At 37.8% G+C, this 23,279-nt stretch overlaps 1 protein-coding gene across 9 annotated transcripts in view; it reads right to left on the bottom strand.

Annotated features, from left to right (window-relative positions):
* KCNH7 (potassium voltage-gated channel subfamily H member 7) overlaps positions 1-23,253 on the bottom strand; it is a 343,750-nt gene extending 320,497 nt beyond the window's left edge. For all 9 annotated transcript variants that reach the window (XM_073305646.1, XM_073305643.1, XM_078847950.1 and 6 more), the window contains exons 1-2: positions 22,778-23,253; positions 20,536-20,766 (exon numbers count right to left, since the gene is read on the bottom strand). In XM_073305646.1, coding sequence (XP_073161747.1) covers positions 20,536-20,766; positions 22,778-22,853 — 307 coding nt within the window. In that variant the 5' untranslated portion in view covers positions 22,854-23,253. The remainder of the gene's footprint in view (positions 1-20,535; positions 20,767-22,777) is intronic.
* Positions 23,254-23,279: the final 26 nt, after the last annotated feature.

Below are 23,279 nucleotides of genomic sequence, written 5' to 3' on the forward strand. Positions count from 1 at the left end.
TCTGGGAAATGGGTCACGGTTACCAGTCTTTGAGCTTAGGGGTAAAAATCAATTAACTCCTATTAAGCATGAGCAATCAGCCTTTTTGGGGTGAAGCAGAGGAAAGTAAAAGGATAAACTGGGTAATTATAGGACTGTCAGTCTGACATTCATCCCAGGCAAGATAATGGAGCATCGGATACAGGACTCAATTAATAAAGAATTAAAGGGGCATAATATATTTAATGCCAAACAAAGTTTTGTGGTTTGTCACGCTAACGTGATACCTTTTTTTATGAGTTTGGTTGATAAAGGTAATAGTGCTGATGTAATATACTTAGAATTCTGTAAGTCATTTGACTTGGTACTACATGATATTTTGATTAAACATTAGAATGATATAAAAACCGGCTAACTGTTAGGTCTCAATACATAATTGTAAAGAGGGAATTGGGTGTGTTTCCAGGGGGTTCTGAAGGGATTGGTCCTTGGCCCTATGCTACTTAACACTTTTATTTCTGACCTGGAAGAAAACATAAAATCATCACTGATAAAGTTTGCAGATGACAACAATTGGGGGGTGTGGTAAATATTGAAGAGGACAGGTCATGGATACCAAGATATGATCCAGATCACTTTGTAAACTGGTCACAAGCAAAAATATATATGTTTTTAAATATGGGTAAATGTATGCATCTAGGAATAAAGAATGTAGGCCATACTTACAGAATGGGGCTCTCTATCCTGGGAAGATGTGACTCTGGGGGAAAAAAATTGTGAGTCGTGGTAGATAATCAGCTGAACATGAGCTCCCAGTCCAACACTGTGTCCAAAAGGGCTAATGCGATCATCAGATGCATAAACAGGGGAATCTCAAGTAGGAGAAGAAAGGTTATTTTACCTCTGTACTTTGCACTGTTCTATCCACTGCTGAGATATGGTTCCAGTTCTGGTGTCCACAATTCAAGAAGAATGTGGAAAAATTGGAGAGGGTTCAGAGAAGGACCACAAGAATGAGTAAAAGATCGGAAAACATGCCTTATGGTGATAGACTCAAGGAGCTCAGTCTATTTAGCTTGACAAAGAGAAGGTTAAGGGGTGACTTGATTAGTCTATAGGTATCTATGTGGTGAACAAATATTTGATAATGAGTCCTTCAAACTAGCAGAGAAAGTGGCTGGAAGTGGAAGCTAGAGAAATTCAGACTGGAAGTAAGGCATACATTTTTAACTGAGGATAATTAACCATTGCAACAATTTACCAAGAGTTGTGGTGAATTCTCCATCTCTGGCAACTTTTAAATCAAGATTAGATGTTTTTCTAAAATATATGCTCTAGGAATTATTTTGGGGCAATTTTCTGGCCTGTGTTAAACAGGAGGTCAGGCTAGATGATCACAATGGTACCTTCTGGCCTTGGAATCTGTGAATATGAGTGCCAGCATTCCAGGGAAACAACAGTTACTTCAGAGAATACCAACAAATGCCACTGCCACATTGGCCAGGGCTGTGGTCAGCAGCGAAGGACTTCAGTGGCCAAGTACATTTTATATATGATTCAGTTATCGCAGTTTAACACTTAAATTAGGCCTTATAATTTATCCACTGAGAGACTGAAGTGCTGAATAAAGTGACTAAAAATGAAACATAGCGCTCTAACTTAGGCCTTGTCAACTCTTAGGCCCATAGTGCTCTAACTTAGGCCCACCCCCCAAAATAAAAGACCTTGCTAGGAAATAATTTTTGAAAGCTGGTCTCTGTATGAAGAGGATGCAGTGTGGTTAAAATTAAAATTGTTGTGAAGTCTGTTAGTGCTACACTTGATAGTGCTTATCTAAACTATTTTAGTCACATGTTTTCTCTTATAACTGATTGAAAACTCATGTAACTCTTAATAAACTGTATATCTAAGAAACAATGCCTCAGTGTTTATTTAAAGGGCAGCCATTTTAGTTTGGTTCCAAAAAACAAACTTTTACGAAGCCAAAGACCAATAAAATATTTCTATGGTTTTCAAATCCCAGTAAACGCTGTCTGTTTTAAACAAATAAGCTTTTTCCTGTAGTGCTTGCAACTCCAGATTGTGGCACTGAGAACCTGACGTGTCAAAAGTGAAATTGACTTAGTTGCTTTTATTGTGTATTTTGCATTTCTCTCAGCTTGGACAAAGAGCATACATAATAGAAAGTAAACAGATTTATTTAAAAAATTGTTTGAATATTCTGAGGTTGTGTTACTAATGTAGACAAGGAAATATGTCATATTAAAAATCAGATATTGTAGAGTTCCTGTACAAAATTCAGTGTCAAGAGCAAAGCATGCAAGAACCATCCTAAACTAACAAACCAATGTTTGTAGTCAAATATTAATTAGCAACACTACAATAGCAATTTTGTTACAGTCCAGGAGACCAATAATAACAAACCAATACTCTTTGGTAAGCTTATATATCATATTAATATATAAAGCACTTGTCACACTACCATACATGCTATCTTTTACATAGTGGCAAAAATAGACCATGTAACAGTAGTTACCAGGAACAACATTCTTGGTCTAGAGCTGTTTCCTACAGAAATGATCACAACCATGTTGTCAGTTTGGACCTAATCCTTCTCCCATTGACTTCAGTGGAAACAGGAATAAAAACAGAAAATGAACTTAGCTTACTACACTTACAAGTAAGCCAAGCCACACTCCAAACTTTCACTGTGTTGTGGCCACAGGGGACATTACCATGCAGCAATTTGGTATGCTATAGATTTATACCCTGGCTCGCTGTGTAGTAGCTTGCCTTGCAGACAAGCCTTATTAAAAATAAAGATATCAAACAAATAAATACTTTCCAAATACTGCAGTGTAAACTCCTAGATTTGGGCCTGGTGTGTCATCAAGGTAATGTTCAAATGCCACTAGATCATCCCAGCTGCTCTTACTCGGTATGATGGGAACAGGGTGAGAAGCCACATATCTTAGAAAATCAATGAGCAGATTGTGTAGTATAACCTTACAGCAACAAACTGGAGTGGTTAAAAATAAAATTAAGCAAGAAACTAACAGACCTTAGTTTAGTTTAAAGTGTCAAATATGTAAAGAGTGAGAGGCCAAAACTTTTAATAATATGAAAATATCTTTAAAGTCCTTTGAATTAGTGGAAATATACTTAATGAAGCTTATGGAACCCCTTCATACTAAGGAACTTATCAGTGCTAATGCTCATTAAATATGCTTGAATAGTCACTTTACATTTATTAACAGCCATTGTCCAGATAAATATAAAGTATTGAACATAAAGAATAACTTCCCCTAACTGCACATAATAAGGCTGTCATCCCACTGAATTTGGGTGACCTTTTAAATTGTGAGTGTCTGGTTTGAGTAGTGAGTTTTTTTTAATATCACCAGAACCCACAAATGAAGTTGCAGCCCTAAATTATAAATAGTTTGGGAGCGTGTTGTTTAATCTTCCTTTCCAACTGCACTGCAATGCTGTGGGGCTACAGGAATCCACAGGTGGGGCTGCTGAAGCATCATGATGTTATTATGTACATCTTGCTCTTTGCATCTGAGTAGCCATAACACTGTTGTAGCCTACTAAAAGTACACACTACAATTTCATTTTAATACTGAAGAGCTTGTTATATCTGTCCTATGACCTTATACCTCAAGAGAGTAACATGAGAAGGGGTAAAGATCAGAGGGATGGGGAAGTGAGCCATAGGAGACGGTGGCAGGGAGGGAGAGTAGAAGTAAATAAGCACCGGTGTGGGTGTGTACTTACAAACAAAGAAATGAAAGAAGTGACAGCAGAAGAGAAATAGAGAACAAAGATTTTCCTTTCTCCCTATGCCCTAGATAAGGAAACCTTGGTAGTGAACTTTTTCTACTGAGACAGGAAAGTATTTTGGCAGGATTATCTCACTCCAGACTCTCTGATGCTGTTAAGAGAATATTTCTTTCTTGGAAGATCTGTTTTCAGTACATCTTCAGCAGTGTAGATAGAGTGATGATTAATGGATACCAGGGACACCATAATTGTATGTCAGCAGCAATTGTGTTTATCTCCAAATATGAGGAGACAATTGATTAGCTGCCTGAGATTTACAAGAAAATACACATCACAGTTAGCTTTACTATGCACCGAGCCTCCTAACTTATTCTTCCAATTTAGGAATTCTTCTATTTTAGGAATATAGGATAGGAGGTTTCTTTTCCCCTTGACACAAGCATAGGTTTGGATGAGAAACTGCGAAAGGAAAACCAGTATGCGGCAAGAAGTGGGGTCCAAAGACAGAAACCCTTCGTTATCCACAGGAAAAGTAACAGGTAGTAGAATTGCCATTGCTGCTGTCTCTAAGCATCCAGCAGGGTGCACAATGTCTGAGCTAGAGGAAACTTCATTTAGTGTCAAAGGGCAGGATAGTTTGCAGAACCATTCCGTCCTTGGCCTCCGGTGGAGATGCGGATAAGTAGACCAATTAGTGACACTTGTGATAGAGACTATCTGTCTGGAACTGAAACCATCAGCTCATTTAATGGAAGCCACAGTATAGCCACAGAGTTGGATAGTTGTAATGATGTTTCAGAATGGTCCATTTGCAACCTACAACCTAGGCATGAAAAATGTGGTTAAAATCTCAACCAACTTGCATGTATAATACCATAAGATTCCACAAGGCATGAGTGTGTATGTAAAGTCAGATGAACTCTTGTGTATATTATACATGACAGCTGGTTGAGATTTCAAACACATCAAACCTTGTTGATGGCAAATGGATCGTTCCGTGGTTAGTACTGACCACACTTCATTACTTCTATACACATGCACACTCACACATACCATGTGAAATTTTAAACAATATTTTGAAATAACTTACAAAATTCCAGCAAGACAAATTCAGTACAATAATACTGAATTACAATTAGTGTAATTAAAAATGTCAGAGAATGCCCATAATTGTGCTGCTATCTTAAAAATGTATCAAGGAAGCAACTGACCTATCTGTACTTCAGACTTTCTGCAGACACACAGATAAAACATAAATGCATGAGGCTACAAAAGACCAGTGTATCACTTTTACAACGGGACTTTGCTGTAGAAGAGTGACATATATTAGTTAGAGCCCGTCCCATGCTTGCAAGAAGGCCTGCATAAGTCAAAGGTAAACTGACCACTACTTATATGAAGATTCTCACTTCCACCAGGGAACTAAGTTTTGTGAGGCTGTATCAATATGTCAATTCTTAGAAAGAGTGAGGTATAAATGAAGGAAGAGATCTGAGATGGAAAACAATTTATAGTGTAGGACTATTCTACCAGAACATTATTTGTCAGTATATCAGAACTAGAGATGAGACAACCCAGGCAGAAAGAATATATCACCTGAGGCAGAGGGGTCTGTTTACCCACTGATGAGTGTACATGACTCCCATTAACAGCCAGAATTCTAGCGAAACAGTGTGGTAAGGGGAGACTATGCTATACAAATTTGTGAAAGGAGCAACATACCAGTGTTTCATAGAACTTCATTCATTCTTTATGGTCTATTTTCACCTATCAGGAGAAAATAAACCTTCTTGCAAATTATGAGACACATTCAAAATCAGCTGAAGGCAAATAATGCACAACAAAACAAAGCTGATTGTTTTAAAAAATACTGTAATGTAGTGGAAGACTGAGTCACAGCCACTGTATGCCTGATTCACGGCTCTCTTTAGATAGCAGCAGTATAACCTTTAAAATAATTTGCAAACCAAAAGTTTGCAAATGACAGAACTATTTTGTTCCACGTTGAAAAGAGCTGAGAATGCATACAGTGTGAGTCAGGTAGCTACAGCTTTCTTCTTGTATGTTTTCACCAGAAATACTTGTATTGTTTAATTGGATCCTAGTCTCTGTTTGGAATTCTGAAAGCATAAAGGCTGGATCCTCCAGTGCAGCTGTATCAGTACAGGATAAACAAGGGGAAGAGGTGAAGGTGGATTAATTCCACCTTTGGTTTGCCATTGATCCTGTGATTGGCCAAGGACCAGTTTGGCCCCCAGTATAATTTTGAGCAGCCTTGGAGTGCACTAAATTAGTTTTAACTGCCTCTAGACCCAACGGGCTATTCTGGCAGCAGAGGATCACCAAGGTGTAGAGATGCACTGGATAAACCCCTTTCTCCTGGAAATAGTCCCTTCACCAGAGGTTAGGAATGGGAGCAGTATACAACTGCACCAATCAGGATTCCTTCTCCTCACAGGGAATCTCCAGCTAGCTGGTTAAGCCAGTTTTATGGCCCCACTGAAGCACCAAGAACCTGGCCCTGAATTCCTAAATGTTGGATCAAAAATAATTCCTATTTCACTCTATGGCAAACTGCTATTTTGCAAAGTTAGTTGCTCCTGAATATCTTGTTATATTCTGGTTCTGCTCCTCATTCCTGGGACTCACTCATTCTCAGCAAGTAGCTTGAGTTTGGAGATATATAAAATGCACACACACAGTGCTATTGTTCCTCCGTGGGAGGATTGCAGAACATTGTGGATATGCAGCCCTAGGAAAGGGGGAAAAGGGGGAAAGCAGGTAACAGCATAGGAATGCTGCAGAGAATGCCAGCTTGGAACTATAAACTCACATTGTGTTTCAAAGTTATCAGTCAGAGACTGATTGCTTTAATCATTAAACTCAATATTTCTCCATTTAAGTCATAGATTCATAGATATTAAGGTCAGAAGGGACCATCATGATCATCTAGTCTGGCCTCCTGCACAACGCAGGCCACAGAATCTCACCCACCCACTCCTGTGAAAAACCTCTCACCTATGTCTGAGCTATTGAAGTCCTCAAATCGTAGTTTAAAGACTTCAAGGAGCAGAGAATCTTCCAGCAAGTGACCCATGCTGCAGAGGAAGGTGAAAAACCTCCAGGGCCTCTTCCAGTCTGCCCTGGAGGAAAATTCCTTCCCGACCCCAAATATGGTGATCAGCTAAACCCTGAGCGTATGGGCAAGATTCACCAGCCAGATACCCAGGAAAGAATTCTCTGTAGTAACTCAGATCCAACCCCATCTAACATCCCATCACAGGCCATTGGGCCTATTTACCATGAATATTTAAAGATCAATTAATTGACAAAATCATGTTATCCCATCATACCATCTCCTCCATAAACTTATCGAGTTTAATCTTAAAGCCAGATAGGTCTTTTGCCCCCACTGCTTCCCTTGGAAGGCTATTCCAGAACTTCACTCCTCTGATGGTTAGAAACCTTCGTCTAATTTCAAGTCGAAACTTCCCAATGATCAGTTTATATCCATTTGTTCTTGTGTCCACATTGGTACTGAGTTTAAATAATTCCTCTTCCTCTCCGGTATTTATCCCTCTGATATATTTATAGAGAGAAATCATATTTCCCCCTCAACCTTCTTTTAGTTAGTCTAAACAAGCCAAGCTCCTTGAGTCTCCTTTCATAAGACACATTTTCCATTCCTCGGATCATCCTTATCTGTACCTGTTCCAGTTTGAATTCATCCTTCTTAAACATGGGAGACCAGAACTGCACACAGTATTCCAGGTGAGGTCTCACCAGTGCCTTGTATAATGGCACTAAAACCTCCTTATCTCTATTGGAAATACCTCTCCTGATGCATCCCAAGACTGCATTAGCTTTTTTTCACGGCCATATCGCATTGGCGGCTCATAATCATCCTATGATCAACCAATACTCCAAGGTCCTTCTCCTCCTCCGTTACTTCTAATTGATGCTTTCCCTGCTTAGAACTATAATTCTTGTTATTAATCCCTAAATGCATAACCTTACACTTCTCACTATTAAATTTCATCCTATTACTATTACTCCAGTTTACAACGTCATCCAAATCTTCCTGTAGGATATCCCTGTCCTTCTCTAAATTGGCAATACCTGCCAGCTTTGTATCACCCGCAAACTTTATTAGCACACTCCCACTTTTTGTACCAAGGTCAGTAATAAAAAGATTAAATAACATTGGTCCCCAAACTGATCCCTGAGGAACTCTACTGGTAACCTCCCTCCAGCCTGACAGTTCACCTTTCAGTAGGACCCGCTGTAGTCTCCCTGTTAACCATTTCCTTATCCACCTTTCAGTTTTCATATTGATCCCCATCTTTTCCAATTTAACTAATAATTTCCCATGTGGCACTGTATCAAACGCCTTACTGAAATCTAGGTAAATTAGATCCACTGTGTTTCCTTTGTCTAAAAAATCTGTTACTTTCTCAAAGAAGGAGATCAGGTTGATTTGGCACAATCTACCTTTTGTAAAATCGTGATTATTTTGTCCCATTTACCATTGACCTTAATGTCCTTAACTACTTTCTCTTTCAAATTTTTTTCCAAGACCTTGCATACTACAGATGTCAAACTAATAGGCCTGTAGTTACCCAGATCACGTTTTTTCCCTTTCTTCAAAATAGGAACTATGTTAGCAATTCTCCATACGGTACAACCCCTGAGTTTACAGATTCATTAAAAATTCTTGCTAATGGGCTGCAATTTCAGGTGCCAATTCCTTTAATATTCTTGGATGAAGATTATCTGGGCCCCCCCGATTCAGTCCCATTAAGCTGTTCGAGTTTCACTTCTACCTCAGATATGGTAATATCTACCTCCATATTCTCATTCCCATTTGTCATGCTACCATTATCCCTAAGATCCTCTTTAGCCTTATTAAAGACTGAGGCAAAGTATTTGTTTAGATATTGGGCCACTGTTAGACTCATGGTTTCTTGTGATTGGATGAAGATGAAACTTTGTTAGAGAAGACCTTGGAAATTATAGTATATCTGGATTAATTTATAGTCTGTTTGCACTGGGACAGTTGGAATTTTGGCAGTTTCACAAAAAGCCTCCTAGATCCCAGGACAGTAAAATACCTTTTCTATATCTATAATTGGGGCTCATATTTCATCTGAAGTCTGTTTTCAAATCTAGATCTTATTGTCAGTATCATATGCCTATCTTTCCAATCAAAATAACTCTCTTAGATGAATCGCATGATATTTCTACTTTCACCTAGTTCTGCAGTTGAGGTACTGATAGTCCTTAATCAAAAGGAAATAGCATCCAGGATCACTAAGTTGGTGATAAGCCTTTTGCATGGCCACACATGCCTTTCTCAATGTATGAGAACTATATATTGTCCAGGCAACGTTAGAATTCAGCTGTCTGAACTAGGAAGGTCCCAAAGATCTCCCCAGTACAGGAGGAACTTTGGGTTATATTAGAGCAGCTACCCCACTTGCCTGTCCTTTTGCCATAGGCAAAAAGTACAACTTAAAGCAAGCCTGAGGATGATCCAAGGGAATGGACCAGCACAGATTGGCCCAGGAATGGGGTAGTGGAAAGGTTGCTTAAGGCCATCTTTTCATACACCTTCCTGAACTGTGTCATGCACCCCTGAGCCAGAGTTCAGGATCTGGTCCATATACATCAATCTTATACATCTTAGATATCAAGCTGACATCTCTCCTGAATAGAGTGGCACACTGCACAACCAGTATACATGGACTTCCACATCCTGCTAGGTCTCATATAATTTTTGTTGCATAGAGCTCTGTGTTAAATTGATTCATGGTATATTTTATAGTCTGAAAACCTCGACAGATGCTTAGAATTGCAATAGGATAAAATTTCCTTACTTATATTACTATTATTAAAAACATCACAGACACCAGAGCTCTTTCTATCTGAGTCCTAAGCCATCTTTACAAGGAAAGAGACAAAGAAGAACTGTAACAGTAGTTTACTTCAAATACGATGAAAATAGGATTTGTGCAATACTGTGTTTCATATTCTTCTGCAAACAGAAAAAAATTGTTTTCTTGTAGAATCGCCACAAACATGCAAAATACTAATGAGATTATCCTGTGTGTTTTTTCAGAGAGGAAGGAGCAGAGCAGGTTGGCACAAATGAGTTTTGAAAGGGGGAAATTTGCAGAGATACAATCACATTGATTTGAATGAAAATCAGCAGAGAACTCTCTAACAAATAAATACTCTGAAAATGGTGCACACTCCAAAGTCCAGGAACATCTCAAGGTAAACGTTGTCATAATGTGTGGTTTAGTATGAGCATTGTTTACAAGACGTTTAACTGCTTTTCAGGTAACTGGGTAAAAGACAAAGGCAGGGAGACAGAGAGAAGGTATTTGTCTATCATTGATCTGAAACAACCACCTTTGTAGATTAAAATAATGGGTTTTTCTTTTGTCAGATGCTTTATAGGTTTTTCATGTAAAGTGCTATTGATCTAAAAGCAACTTCGGCAACACATGTTCCACTTGACTACTAGCTGACATTGCCCCCAAATACCTGCATCATCATAGACCCCTAGAAGACACCATGAACCTGAACTTGAAACACCTGAATGCCAACACCCACAAATATAGTTCAAGTCAATGAGAACTGTGGGTATTTAGTATCTCTGGAAATCAGACCCTGTGTCTTTAAATCAGTGATGGCTACCCCCACGTCCCTGAGGAGGTGGTACTTCTGGGAACAGAATCAGGCACTGGCTGTGTCCTATACTAATATTTTAAAGAGCCCAACATTTTTTAATATTGTCAAGGGTCCAGGCACACCAGAGAAGCAGGACCTTTTTTCTGAGTCAAAGCCCTCTGATTTGTTTGGCACTCTTGTGTGGCAGGCTGGAGATTCTGTGGTGGCTTCACTTAAATGTAATGTGGGTGATTTTTATTGAATTAAATAAAAACAAAAATACGATCCATGTAATAGCTCCTATGTTGGTTGTTTTGGTATTAAATTCACTTTGGTTTTGGTGTCCCTGTATTTCCAGTTTTCAGTGTGCTGCAGATTTTTGTATTGACGATGTGTCGCTACATCATTGAAGTTGCAAGGGGGAAAGTTAAGGTTTGGATAGTGAGAGATTTCAGCACCCAAGGATGTTTGGGAGGTAGTTTGGGATTCTGGGTTAAATGCTCTTAGCTGGAAACTTTGCTCAAAATATCAACATTGACACAGTTAACAATATTGACATTTTAAACAATCATCTGGTGATTTCAGAGACAGCTTTTCTTTGCTGAAGACACCCATACCCTCATATTCTTTTGCTGGATAATACATCAGTGCTACAGTACAGGGCATCATCAGAGGAAATTATAATATGGCTCTCTAACACTGGATCTAGTTGATGAAATAGTAGAACATACAAGGCTGCTTACTAACTTTCCCCTTTGTGAATTTTATTCTATCATTACTTTGACATTTTTGATGCTGAGCTTTGTTTCAGACTGTTAACCTGTGAGGTGAGCTTGAGCAATGAGACTTCACTGTGGTTACAGAACGCAAAAAGGTGTGAAAATTGAAATGAAAAAGTGGTGCAGTACTAGTAGCTTATTGGGGTAGCTTTAACTTGTTTGCCTGTGGAAATGCAGAGGGTCAAACAGATTTTTATGGCAGGTGCTGAGTGGAATTCTGGTTCCCAGTTCATGAAATTTCCATTTAACTTTTAAACATGTTTACATAATGTGCATTGTTTCCTAACAGTAACATAACTGAACATTTTTGAAATTAAAATATATATAGAAAAACAGAGACCAAAAATCAAGCTCCATAAAATAAACAACATTTGCAGCTATAACTTCAGAAACAATATCTCAAATGTGGAGTCACCCCAAAGCAGACTCTATAATTATGGACTAACAATCAGATCTTGTACTGATACTAACTGCAATGGCAGCTGTGGACCTTCCAAAGAGCAGCTACAGTGTAGTACTTCTGGGTTCAATAGGCCATTTTGTGTGGACTAAATCCAATTTCACATTTATTATCCACTATAAACTGTGCAGCCACCTATGTAGCTCCTGGTCAGGACTAAGTTACTTTGGCTGTACAGAAAGCATAAAGAGTATATCCAGGATCTCTATAAGTTACTTCACAACCGATACCAATGCATTGTTCTGCAAAGCTGATCAAGTCAGAGCAAGAAGTTACTCCAGTCTCCGAGCCACACTGAAAGCGAAAGTAAGAAGTAATATACAGCAGCAGCCTCAAAGACATCAGCCACAGCCAATCCTCCTATGTTTACTGAAAATGCACTGTGGTGCTATACTGGTGAATACATGTGTCTAGGGAATACACGTGTGTGATGCAATGCATGCTGTTGGTAGACACAGATTAGTTCTTGGACAATGTAGTGTGTGGTGACCTACACCTATGAAACTGTTGAAACTCGGAAGACCTTTGTCCATGTGTTCACTTGTGATAAGATATGTCTGCAAATATTGTAAGGTCCCACTGTATACAATGTGATCCAGCTACCTAGTATTTTCCCTCCCTCTCCTGTGTGTGTCTTTGGTGAGGGGGCTTCCTACTATGGCCAGTGGAACTTGCATATATATGTATGCACTTAGATCTGGGTTCACAGCTGCACTTCTGATTGGTTTGCTGTGTGTTCCTTTCAGGGTGAGTTGGCCACTCCAACAATGAGCTAGTCTCTTCCACTGCTACTCTTAGCCCTTTGTCGCTTGGTCAGGCAGGTTCATACTTGGCCTGGAAGCTGGTCTGATATATACATGGAGAGGTATTCAGATAAATCTAATTTATATGGAATGCTATAAAGCTGGTCCCTAAAACAAATTAAACTCAGTACAATAGAAACACCACCACTATCCCCTTTCCTGTGTATGAGATCACATAGTGCAGAGTGATAATGTTACAAACATATACTATCCAAGCTGTCATTCTAAAGCTTGTGTAATAACATCTAATGCTTAAGGTCACAGCTACAAGCTTCTAAAGCAATGGCTCTACCCTGATGTCTCTCTTTAAATCTGCTACTTTATTTGCCCCATCTGAGCCTCTTTTTGAAGAATGAGCAGAGAAGAAAGAATTTATTATGGGTATGGGAAAAACTCTCTGCATATGAGAGTGAAATGATTGCAATTAGATTGGAAACAAATAAAGTGGACATGATACAAATATATAAAATGGTATCAAAAACATAGAATCAGAGAACTGGAAGGGACCTCGAGAGGTCTAGTCCAGTCCCCTGCACGCAAGGCAGGACTAAGTATTAGATAGATCAGGAGCTTCTATTTTCCCTGTTTCATAACACAAGAACAAAGGTGGCATTCAATGAAACTGAAGGGAAACAGATTCAAAACTGATAAAAGGAAATACTCATTCATGCAATGCCTAATTAGAACGTGGAAGTCCTTTCCATCGGGTGTTTTCATAGCAAAGACGATAGAAACTTCTAAAAAAATGTTGGCCATTGACATGAATAACAACAATATCTACAGTTATAATAATTAATGCTAGAAACAGTACTTAAGGGATATAAAACTGCATGCTTCAGGTTTTACACCAGTCTCTAACCAAGAGGGATTAAGATGAAATCTTCACAGAGGTCAGATTACCCCGCATCTGCCTCCTGTGAGTTTCTTGTTCCTTCTTCTGAAGCTTCTGGTACTGCTGCTTTCAGAGACGAGATACTGCATTAGGTGGCTCCTGGGCACAAGCTAATAACTTCATAAGCACCAGTTATCTTAGCACCACCTTATCATGGAAGGATTTATTTCAGTAATTCTGCCATTTATTGGGAAACATTGCACTGTTATGTGTGTCATTTAAAAACCCTGCCCACTACTTGCACAATGGTTGAAATTCCCTTCTCCAGCTCAAAATCTGAATAATTGGGCTACCTGTGGAGCAAGAGTTGGGAGGGATAAAATACAGCTCCCTGCACATAACGCATGTAGGCGGTGGGGATGCAGTGTATGTATAGCTCCTGTCTCGCCACTCATGCAGCCTGTAGGCTAACACAGCAACCACTGATTCTCTGTACCTGCAGCAAGGAAGGTTTAGGCTACTGGATCAGTATAAGTTGCAGAACCCAGTGCCTCTCCGCAGCCTACCTCAGACCTCTTCTATGAATCATCTTGATCAAGGGTAGTGCAGTTTCTCAATCCAGAGTATACTGGGATGAAAAAGACTCCTCTGTGACCATCCTGCCTTTAGTCCCCCCCATTCATACTTGAGTGGCACTTAACTGGTAGAGAGGGTCTTGCACCAACCATTAGCCTCACCTATGGATTTACCCACTAAGAAAACAATTGCTACTGGCTGTGCTTTTCTCTGTCTCTTAAGATCAGATATATCCAAAAATACTCATCAGGTCCAGAGTTCTGGTAGAAAGACTAATGTTGAAGATAATGTAATTTTTTGTTCCCTTTTCTCCCTCATTTAGACATCCAGTTAGCAGGAATGCCTGGAAAGGAGATAAGTTTCTATATCCCACAAAAAATCCTCATAATAAAGTCAATTTAATGAAAACTTTTTAAAACAACGTTTTGTTTTGTAAATGCTGAGGAACTTGATGATTCAGGGGAGTAGAAATGATATCGACCATTACCTCTAAATAACTAGTTTGACCCCAGTGCAGCTCAGTATGACTGAAAGTTTTTTATCTCCTAACCATTCTGTGTCCTGTGTGAAATACGTCAGTGATTTCAGTCCCATTCCTACTGAACTACTGTAAACAGCCCAAAAAATCAGTCAAACCACAGAGGAGGAGACGAAGGAGAAGAAGGAAAAGAAAAAGGGAACCCACTCCCCATCCTAACTACTATCAGCAAAGGTGCCAAGAATTGCATGTGAATGGATATTGAGCTAAAGCTGATCCTTGTAGCTCAAGGCTCAGTGATGTGGAGATAGTTACAGGGTATCATCACCGTGAAGTGGGGATAGGCCGAAGTCTGAAGTACAAGTGGTTGTACTGTACCTATTCTGTGGAGAAAGGCTGCTCATATCCATTGCTTTCAATCCAGAACATTGCATGATATTCTAATGTACAAACACACTTATAAGTAGCTTTTAGAATGTTTTGAAAAACAGTTACAGAAGGGTTTTCTTGTTGTTTTTCTGGGAGAGCTGGAGAAGGGATGAAAGTATAAGACTTCCTTTATCCAACTGCAGCCATATGATGTTGCCTATTTTACTAAGAACTCCTGTCATGATATTGGTATATTTCTACTTTCTTTTCCTTTTTTTGTCAGTTCTGAATCCTGCAGTCAGATCCCTTCTGGTATATCCTGGCACCAATGCCAAGTCCCATTGACTACACTGAGGCCCACGCATGTGTAAGGGTCTGCCCTCATGGACCTATTGTGCCTACCTTGTTTAAATTGACTGATCAATTCTGGGCATATAAGAAGTGAATAGGTGATCAAATGTCTGCTGGAGCTGAAGCAGAATGCATATACCTATTATTCAAAAATGCCGTGACATTTCTGACTAGGATCAGGACACCAAGTTAAGTTAATACTTAACTTAAACAATATGTTGGTACATTTTATTTTTCTAAGTGTTGAAAAAGAGCACTTCAAAATGTAGAGGTCTGGAAACCATTAATTTGGAACCTCGGTGAGTTTTGGAATCACAAATATTTTTATTCTGCAGTCAGCTCTAGCACACTGGATAACTCAAATTAGATGAATGCCAAGTACTTCTTGTTGTCTGTAACATCAAGACAACTGTCTGAAACCACGCTTTCCTCCTATCATCTTTTTAGTCATTATTACATCCTTCATTGGTACTTTCTAGCCATAAAATATCTGCATCTATGTAAAGTAGTTAAAGAGCTCCTGTACATCATACTAATAAGCAGACATTTTAGGCTATATTTTTAGTTATATCCTACTGTTGTCTGCAGAACACATGCCAAAATAGTATGCAATGACAAATACTTTAACATATGCCCATCCTCAATCTCTGTATAATTTATAGTTTTTTATGTCAAAAACTTTACAGCATTATCACTTCAAGTCATATTTTACTGCTGTCAAGGATGCTTTATGTAATAATAACTTAAACTTTAAAATGGAGTCCTCAAAGGAAAAACTGTCAAACACTTCCACTGCAAATAACTATTAAAACAAAAATTGATAATCTGTGTAAACAATATCTTTCCTTCCAATGTGTCTAATACAGATCATATACTCTAGATAGCCAGTTGGGGAGAAGAAGTTATAAACAGTAAGAAACCTATTGTACTAGATTGCTATGAACTCAGAGGATAATTTATTAATTTAAACAACTGCTAATGCCTCACGGGCAACTTTGAAAAACATTCTATCTGGAAATGATGCTGCTTGTGATTTTTTTTCTGCATTTATCTACCCAAGTTTTTTATTAATGAGGACATTTGCATTAAAATGGAATTTAGGGGCTAATCTCAAAGCCTTACTCCCATGAGTCGTTCCAGTGACTTATGGGACTACTCATGTAAGTAAGAGATACACGTTTGGGCCCTTAGTTTTTATGAGTCCATCTCCTCTTCTAATCATTCCCTAAAAAACTGTAATCCTTTTGGTGACCTCATAATTGTCTCTTTTGGAACAGACAACATGGGTGAGGTAATATATATATTTTATTGGACCAGCTTCTGTTGGTAAAAGAAAAAAGCTTTCGAGCTATGCAGAGCTCTTCTTCAGGTTATTTTGGAACAAATGATTAGGACTTAAGAAACAATGATTGTATTATGCAAAGACCTTTATTAACAAAGAATCAGGAAAGGGAAATAAAGAAAATATATGCTATATTAGCAGAATTATTTCTGATAAAAATACCTTTCAGATTTCTATCACATGCAAGCATGATGATCAGCAGTAAATTTTCCAAACCTTTGAGGTTTTGGGTAAATTGGAGTAAATCCTTCTACCTTGATTAATAAAGATGTCATCCCAAATTCATACCATTGAAATTGTTACAACACACTATCAGGTATATTCTCCTCCCCCATCATATATACTGTAGAGGGAAATGTACATGATGGTGATAGCAATGTAACTGATTAATGGAACTATATGATCATTTAGTCTTTGTCATGCATCTTTTGACCACCTCACCTGCATTCTGCCCACTAATCCATCATTCCAGGATTTATTTCAGTATTCAAAACCTCTATGCAGCTTCAGACAGCTTCCATTTTTCTAAAATCAGCCTGCTACAAAAATGTTTTCCTCAAACCAAAAAATTCAGTCTTGCATAATTGACAGGCTTCAAGTCCTAAATCTTGCAACTCTTCTGAGCTAGAAGTGTGGCCTTCATACCAATGGAAGCTGGAGAATCACCAATATATTGTGTTTGTACAGAAGTATACTGTGTGTGGCTATACAACATATATATACATATATGCATTTTCTTAATTAGCATATAGATTAAATCAAACCTTTAAGCCCTGAGTATTTCACTTGTACTACTCACAAGAATAAGTTACATGCCTAACTGTTCACAGGATTGACCACTTTAAAAAAATAAACTCTGCATAATACAAAATGAGCAGTCATCAGAACCATCAATTCTGCACCCAACCTTGCTGCCCGCTTCAGAAACTTGACAAAGGTCGTAGTAAGCTTTTACTGATATATATGTGTGTGTGTGTGTGTGTATATATATGCTAGAAAGGATTAGATTTGTAGCAGTAAATGTTAATAATGCTAGTAAACTTTGATTTCTTCATACACACACACACACAAATATTTCCATCGATAATAATCATAATTTACAGATAGGCAAAGTAAGAAAACATGTGTTTCAGAACTTTAGGGTAATTACTTTGCATATATTTGACACATGATGTGATTATGACAATTTATGTTTTAATGGTTATAAATCTTTAACTTTTTAAATCTCAATATCTATTGTCATTAAATTATTGTCTGACCCCCACCCCATAATTTCCCACAACTGTACAAATTTAAATTGAAAAACATGCTTAAAAATTAACATGCTATCCCTCAAATTATTTTAAAAATTGAATTCTGCCAAGCTTATTTATGTATAAAATATGTGCATACACTTTTTATGAAAACTAAAATAGAACATTTCAGCCACTAATAAGCAATATAATATTAATCTGAGAGTAACTACACACAGCATAATACTGAACACGTTTTTATACTACATTTTAATTTTACAAAACACTATTGCTAGTTAGGATTTTTTAAAATATTTTCAAACTTTTCTTATAGTGAGGACTTACAGATAATATAGAAAGAATGCCAAAAAGTATATATGTGTAATAAATAGATTTGCCACCAGGTTGTCACAAAGTTATTGAAATGGTCTCCCAAAAATGGTCCAATCCTGGATTATTTTTTTTTCCACATCCAAAGATTGCACTGAAGTTGGTGGGAATTGTAGATGAACTAAGAATGCAGTACTGGGCTCCAAATGGTTGTTGCAGGCTTGTAAATAGCATGGGGTCAGAGACTATAATAGATTTCTGTGGGGATTTCTTAAGAACTAATGGGCTGTTTTGCCTAGAAATCAATGGCTCAGTACAGCCTGGGTGCAATAACAATCCCTTAATTCTCTGTATTTAAGTTCCAAAAGTTGGGCCCAAATGTGCAAAGGTTTATTGAAGTGTATTAGTGCTCATGGTAAATTATTTTGCCCAGTAGTAAATCTTTGAAGCATTTAGGTTCTAATTTGTTAAAAACACTATTTGTGGCTTTCTAAAGGGACTGATTCTGCAAACCCATGGCTGAGCATTAGCTCTACGGACATGGATATCACCTTTAAGTTTAAAGTGACTAATCATGAAAGTATGGTTACTCTTGTGCATAACTGTTTACAGTATCTTCCCCTAAATGCTCTATAATTTAATAAATTATATGTTGCAAACTGAAAAAAATTAAGTAAAATGTGGAAAAGAAAATAAACATTTGCCTTGTTTATGTTTTACTCTTAATGTTCTATAATAAGTCAGGTTGCATAATATCGTAATTCAGCATTTCAGAAATGTGTTATTTTTAAAAAAGTATCTGATAGTTTATTAATAATTTAAGTAAATCCCTCTTTTTCTCTCTGTCCCCTAATCATTTTTGAAAACTGAAGTAGGAAGAACGCTTCTGAGTGATCATACCCTAAAGCCAGCGCTTTGCTCTGTTGGCTGTGATCTCCTCAAAGTTAGCTATGGTGTTTCACACTTCCAATGCTACTTTTATTTTATGTTTAATGTTAACATACACAGATTAAAAATTTCCACAAGACACAGAAGGCCAGATCCTCAATGAAATAAACTGAGCAAAGCAGCTCTACCTTAGGTGAGGATCTCTACCAAGATCTGAACTTCCCCAAAGTAAGGAAATGTTCTGATCCAGGGTTTGGGGTTGGGTCTAACTCTAGAGAGAATATGAGAATCTAAAGGGTAAGGAGAATACTTTTAAAATATCAGATGTGAGTGGATAACCTGTAAGCCATATTTTGCTCTCAATTACTTCAGGATAAATCTGGAATAACCGTATTTACTTCATTGGTGTCACTCTGGAATGATAATAACTGAGAATAGAATTTGGGTCTATGACTTTAAAGCTTGAGAGCTTCTGTCGTTGCAGTTCTCAAACTAATGCCAACGGTACTACGGCATGTCTTCAAAACTAAATTAAGCTCAACATTTGAATATATGAGTTTCCCTTGCTTTCTCTCTTGAGTATATACACAGTGAGGGACAGAACATAGTACACCATTTTTATACATTACTCAGACCTCTTTGAAGCTAGACATTCCTGTAAATAATGCTGAGTAATCAGAAAAAAATCTTAAACCTAACTATTATTTAGTTTTAGTTTTGTAGTACTCTCATATCCAGATACATCATTTTCAGAACACATGGATACATATTCATTTCATGCTTTGAACAGTAAATATATCAACATAGTTGTTTTACTCTTTCTTCCATATGTCAATAATAATACAAATGGTATTCTGCTCAGTCTGCATTCTTCCTTGTGGGCTGGGGAGGGAAGGGGGAGACTGAATTCCCTTCAGTTTTGATGGGACCCAAATCCTTCCTTGTTATAACAGCATCATTCTGGATTTCAGTTGTTACTCAGCATTTACAACAGCACCACTAGGAGAAGAATTTGCCTTTTTTTCACTTTTTCTCAATTATGTTTCACTTAACAAGGGCCAGATTCTGTCACCCTTAACTCAGGATAAGTAGTACTTTATTCAGATATCCTCTTTACATCAAGTTACTGCTCAAGCTGAGTGTGGGTAGCAGAGTCTAACTCTCTGGCACTTGTATGTTGTTACTGCAGTCTATGATACAAAACTATCCATAGAAACTAACTGTCTGGGCCTGAATCTCCTTTTACTTACACCAGTTTTACACTATTGAATTCAACAGAATTGCACTAGAGTTATTCCTGATTTATGCCAGTGAAAGTGAAAGAAGAGTCAGACCCTTTATTTTAGTACCATTAAAAGTTGTTTATTTTTTTTTGTACACTGGTCATATAATAAGTAAAATTTGGGATTTTTCTTCCAATTCTAAAAGACAGATATGTGTAGAAATGTATGATAAATACCAAAATTTGATTTTATAGGGACAGATCCTCAGATAGTATAAATCATTGTAGTTTCACTGAAGTCCATGGAGTTATACCAGTTTATACCAGCTGAGGATTTTGCCCAGAGTGTCCAAGAAATTTCTCTAAAAACCCAATTACAAGCCAACTGGTCCCCCAAACACATTAAAAAATCTCTAAAATAAAGAAACTTTACCGTCTTTGTGATAATAAGTGACTTCCACTTTCCTCTCCTCTGACCCAAGCAGTGCCTGGGCAATTTGGGCAATATGATGTCTTTTGGTCTCTGGCCCATGAAGGAAATCACAGGTGCAAGGTTTCTGCATGACATCTGGTCTGGAGAATCCAGTCATCTCACAAAACCCATCATTGCAGTAGATGATAGCACAGTTCTGCACTCTAGCATTAGCAATGATGAATTTTTTATCTGCAATACAAGAAAGTGATGCATTTTTCAGTACTTTTTCAACATTCCATGAACTGTTGTCTGCAAGGACAGATGTTGAAGAACCTATTACCTATTTTTTGCATGTGATTTCTATGATGTAGAGATCTTCAATATAGCTTACTTGACCCAGAACTCTTAAAGAAACTTCAATAAACTTGTTATACATTAAATATGAAGATAGTTGGCTTTTAAGAAAATAAAACCAGATCCAAGAAGTCCTTTTGCAAAGCTCTTGTTAAGTTCCAAATTTGTAATACATTTTTCAGTGTCACTGAAACCCAGACTATTGGCTTAGTCCTGCAAGTCTTTCCTGAGGAAAACTCCTTTGAAGAGTTAATGGGAATTTTATCTGCATGAGATCTTGCCAGTATCAAGCCCAAACCAAAGGGCTCAACCCTGCACTAAAGAAGCCAGTGAGAATTTTTCCATTGACTTGAATATGAGCAGGATCAAGCCATTAATCTGGTTTTCAATTAAACTCCCAAGAAAATGAATGTAATATGATCATTCAGTTGCTTATGTAGTTGTTATAAGCTAGAGTTATTACAGAAAGGGGATATTACAAGTCACATAGTAAAAGATCATTTTGGGTCAAATTCTGGTCTCAACTACACTTGTAAAGTGATGTGCGTAAGACACACATATCTTCTGAAACTTTCATCTGAGAGTAATGTACCAAAGTTGTCTTATAACTATTCTACTTATTTCTGTTCACAATTGCACTATATACTGCTCCCATTTTACAAATGGATATTCAGTGCTGATACAATTGCTATGTTATTACCATTTATGAAGTCCTGCTTGTCTTGTTCACACAAACAAAACCCACAATTTTAATAGGATTTATCATGAGTTAAGTGAGTATTGTATGACCCTATATAGTATTTTTAATTAAATATATTGTTTTTCTAACACATCAAAACATTTGTAGAAAAAAGTGCATTTTATATATACTTTCCCCACTGTCTTCATATTATGCTGAATTTTCACAATAACCTTGTATTAGTGATTTAAAGGAGTGTATTATTTACTAGCTTTATTCACTGCAACAGTAAGTCACACAATTCAATGGCCTGAGTCTGTAAACCCTTACTAACATAAATAGTACCCTTGATTTCAATACTTATATATGTAAAACTTGTAGGATCTGGCCTTTATTTCTTACACGAGTTACAAGAATATTAAATTTGCTGTAGATACATTTAGAGAAGGAACTGCAAAGTATATAAGCTAAACTTAGTTTCTTTTTGTAGTGCTCTGATATCTTATAAACATGCTAAATATTTAAATTAGTCCAGCTGTGTCAAACATACTGTTTCTTTGGATGCTGTTATAACATTATTTTTAAGTTTCAAGTGTTAGATGTACAGTAAATTGAAATTAAAAGAAAAATAGTGAAAGCTTCAATATCCTTGACAGGTAGTAAACTACTGCATTGGGAAGGATACATAGACTAGATCAGCAACGTCCCTGGGGATGCATTTGCATTGATTTAATAGATACTTCAAGCTTCCATAAACTAATGATAAAAAAAAAATCACTGATAAATATGTTAAAAATGCAGTGCTAAAGGCAAGCTAATAAGAGTACTTTCCCCCTAACAATTCCTCTGGGTGTTATTTGTCTCCTCTAAATCAAAGTCTGCCTGTTCTGATTTATGTTTAAAAAAATAGCTAGCAATGTTTTCCTTGGATATTGCATAAGCACCCCCACTGTATGATATGCTGAACAACTGAAATGTAGGTACAGTAGCTACAACACAAAATATAATACAGTCAATAATTAAAACTGCCCCCTAAGATGAGGGGGGACCGAAAACTGTAGTGTAGATCAGTAATAATATCAGCAAGGCTCTTAGGGATCCCTTCCTCACCTCCTGTTTTTCCTTTCCAACCTACAAACTTAAAACAGTCTGGAGCTGCTATGCATCTAGTCCCACGCAGACCCAAACTATTGTATCAAAATAGAGAGAAAGAGAGAGAGAACTTACTTTGCCCTTCAAATTTTCGTATGATTGTACCCAAAAATGTATTTTGTGGTGCCACATGTCCTCTGCGAACAGGCATGTTTGTACAGATCTTCGGCTCCCTGTGCACAATGACTTCTCCAATGATCTCTACACGGCTCCAGCCCAAAGCACTGAGCCAGCTACCCTTTGTGACAAATCATCCTCCTCTGGATCACAGCATCTCTTCCCATTAGCACCACTTCTAGGCACACGCTTTTCCTACTGGAATCAGATCCATCCCCGCTCCTTCCTCTGGGGGACCTCGGATGCTATTGTCTCTGGGCTGGGTAGGGGTGGGGTAAGCAGGGACAGGAGCAGGGGAAATCACAAGGGTGATCGATCTGTTTCTCTAGCACCAAACATCCTCAGTTTTCCAATGCAAATGAATGTGACCCGGGCAGTTTCCCAAGCTGTAGTGATGGTTAGAGGGATGGAAGACTATTGTTGCTCTGCTACCAGAGGGAGTGACGTCCACCGTCCCCCC

Source organism: Lepidochelys kempii, chromosome 11, assembly GCF_965140285.1.
Source record: "Lepidochelys kempii isolate rLepKem1 chromosome 11, rLepKem1.hap1, whole genome shotgun sequence".
NCBI lineage: Eukaryota > Metazoa > Chordata > Testudines > Cheloniidae > Lepidochelys > Lepidochelys kempii.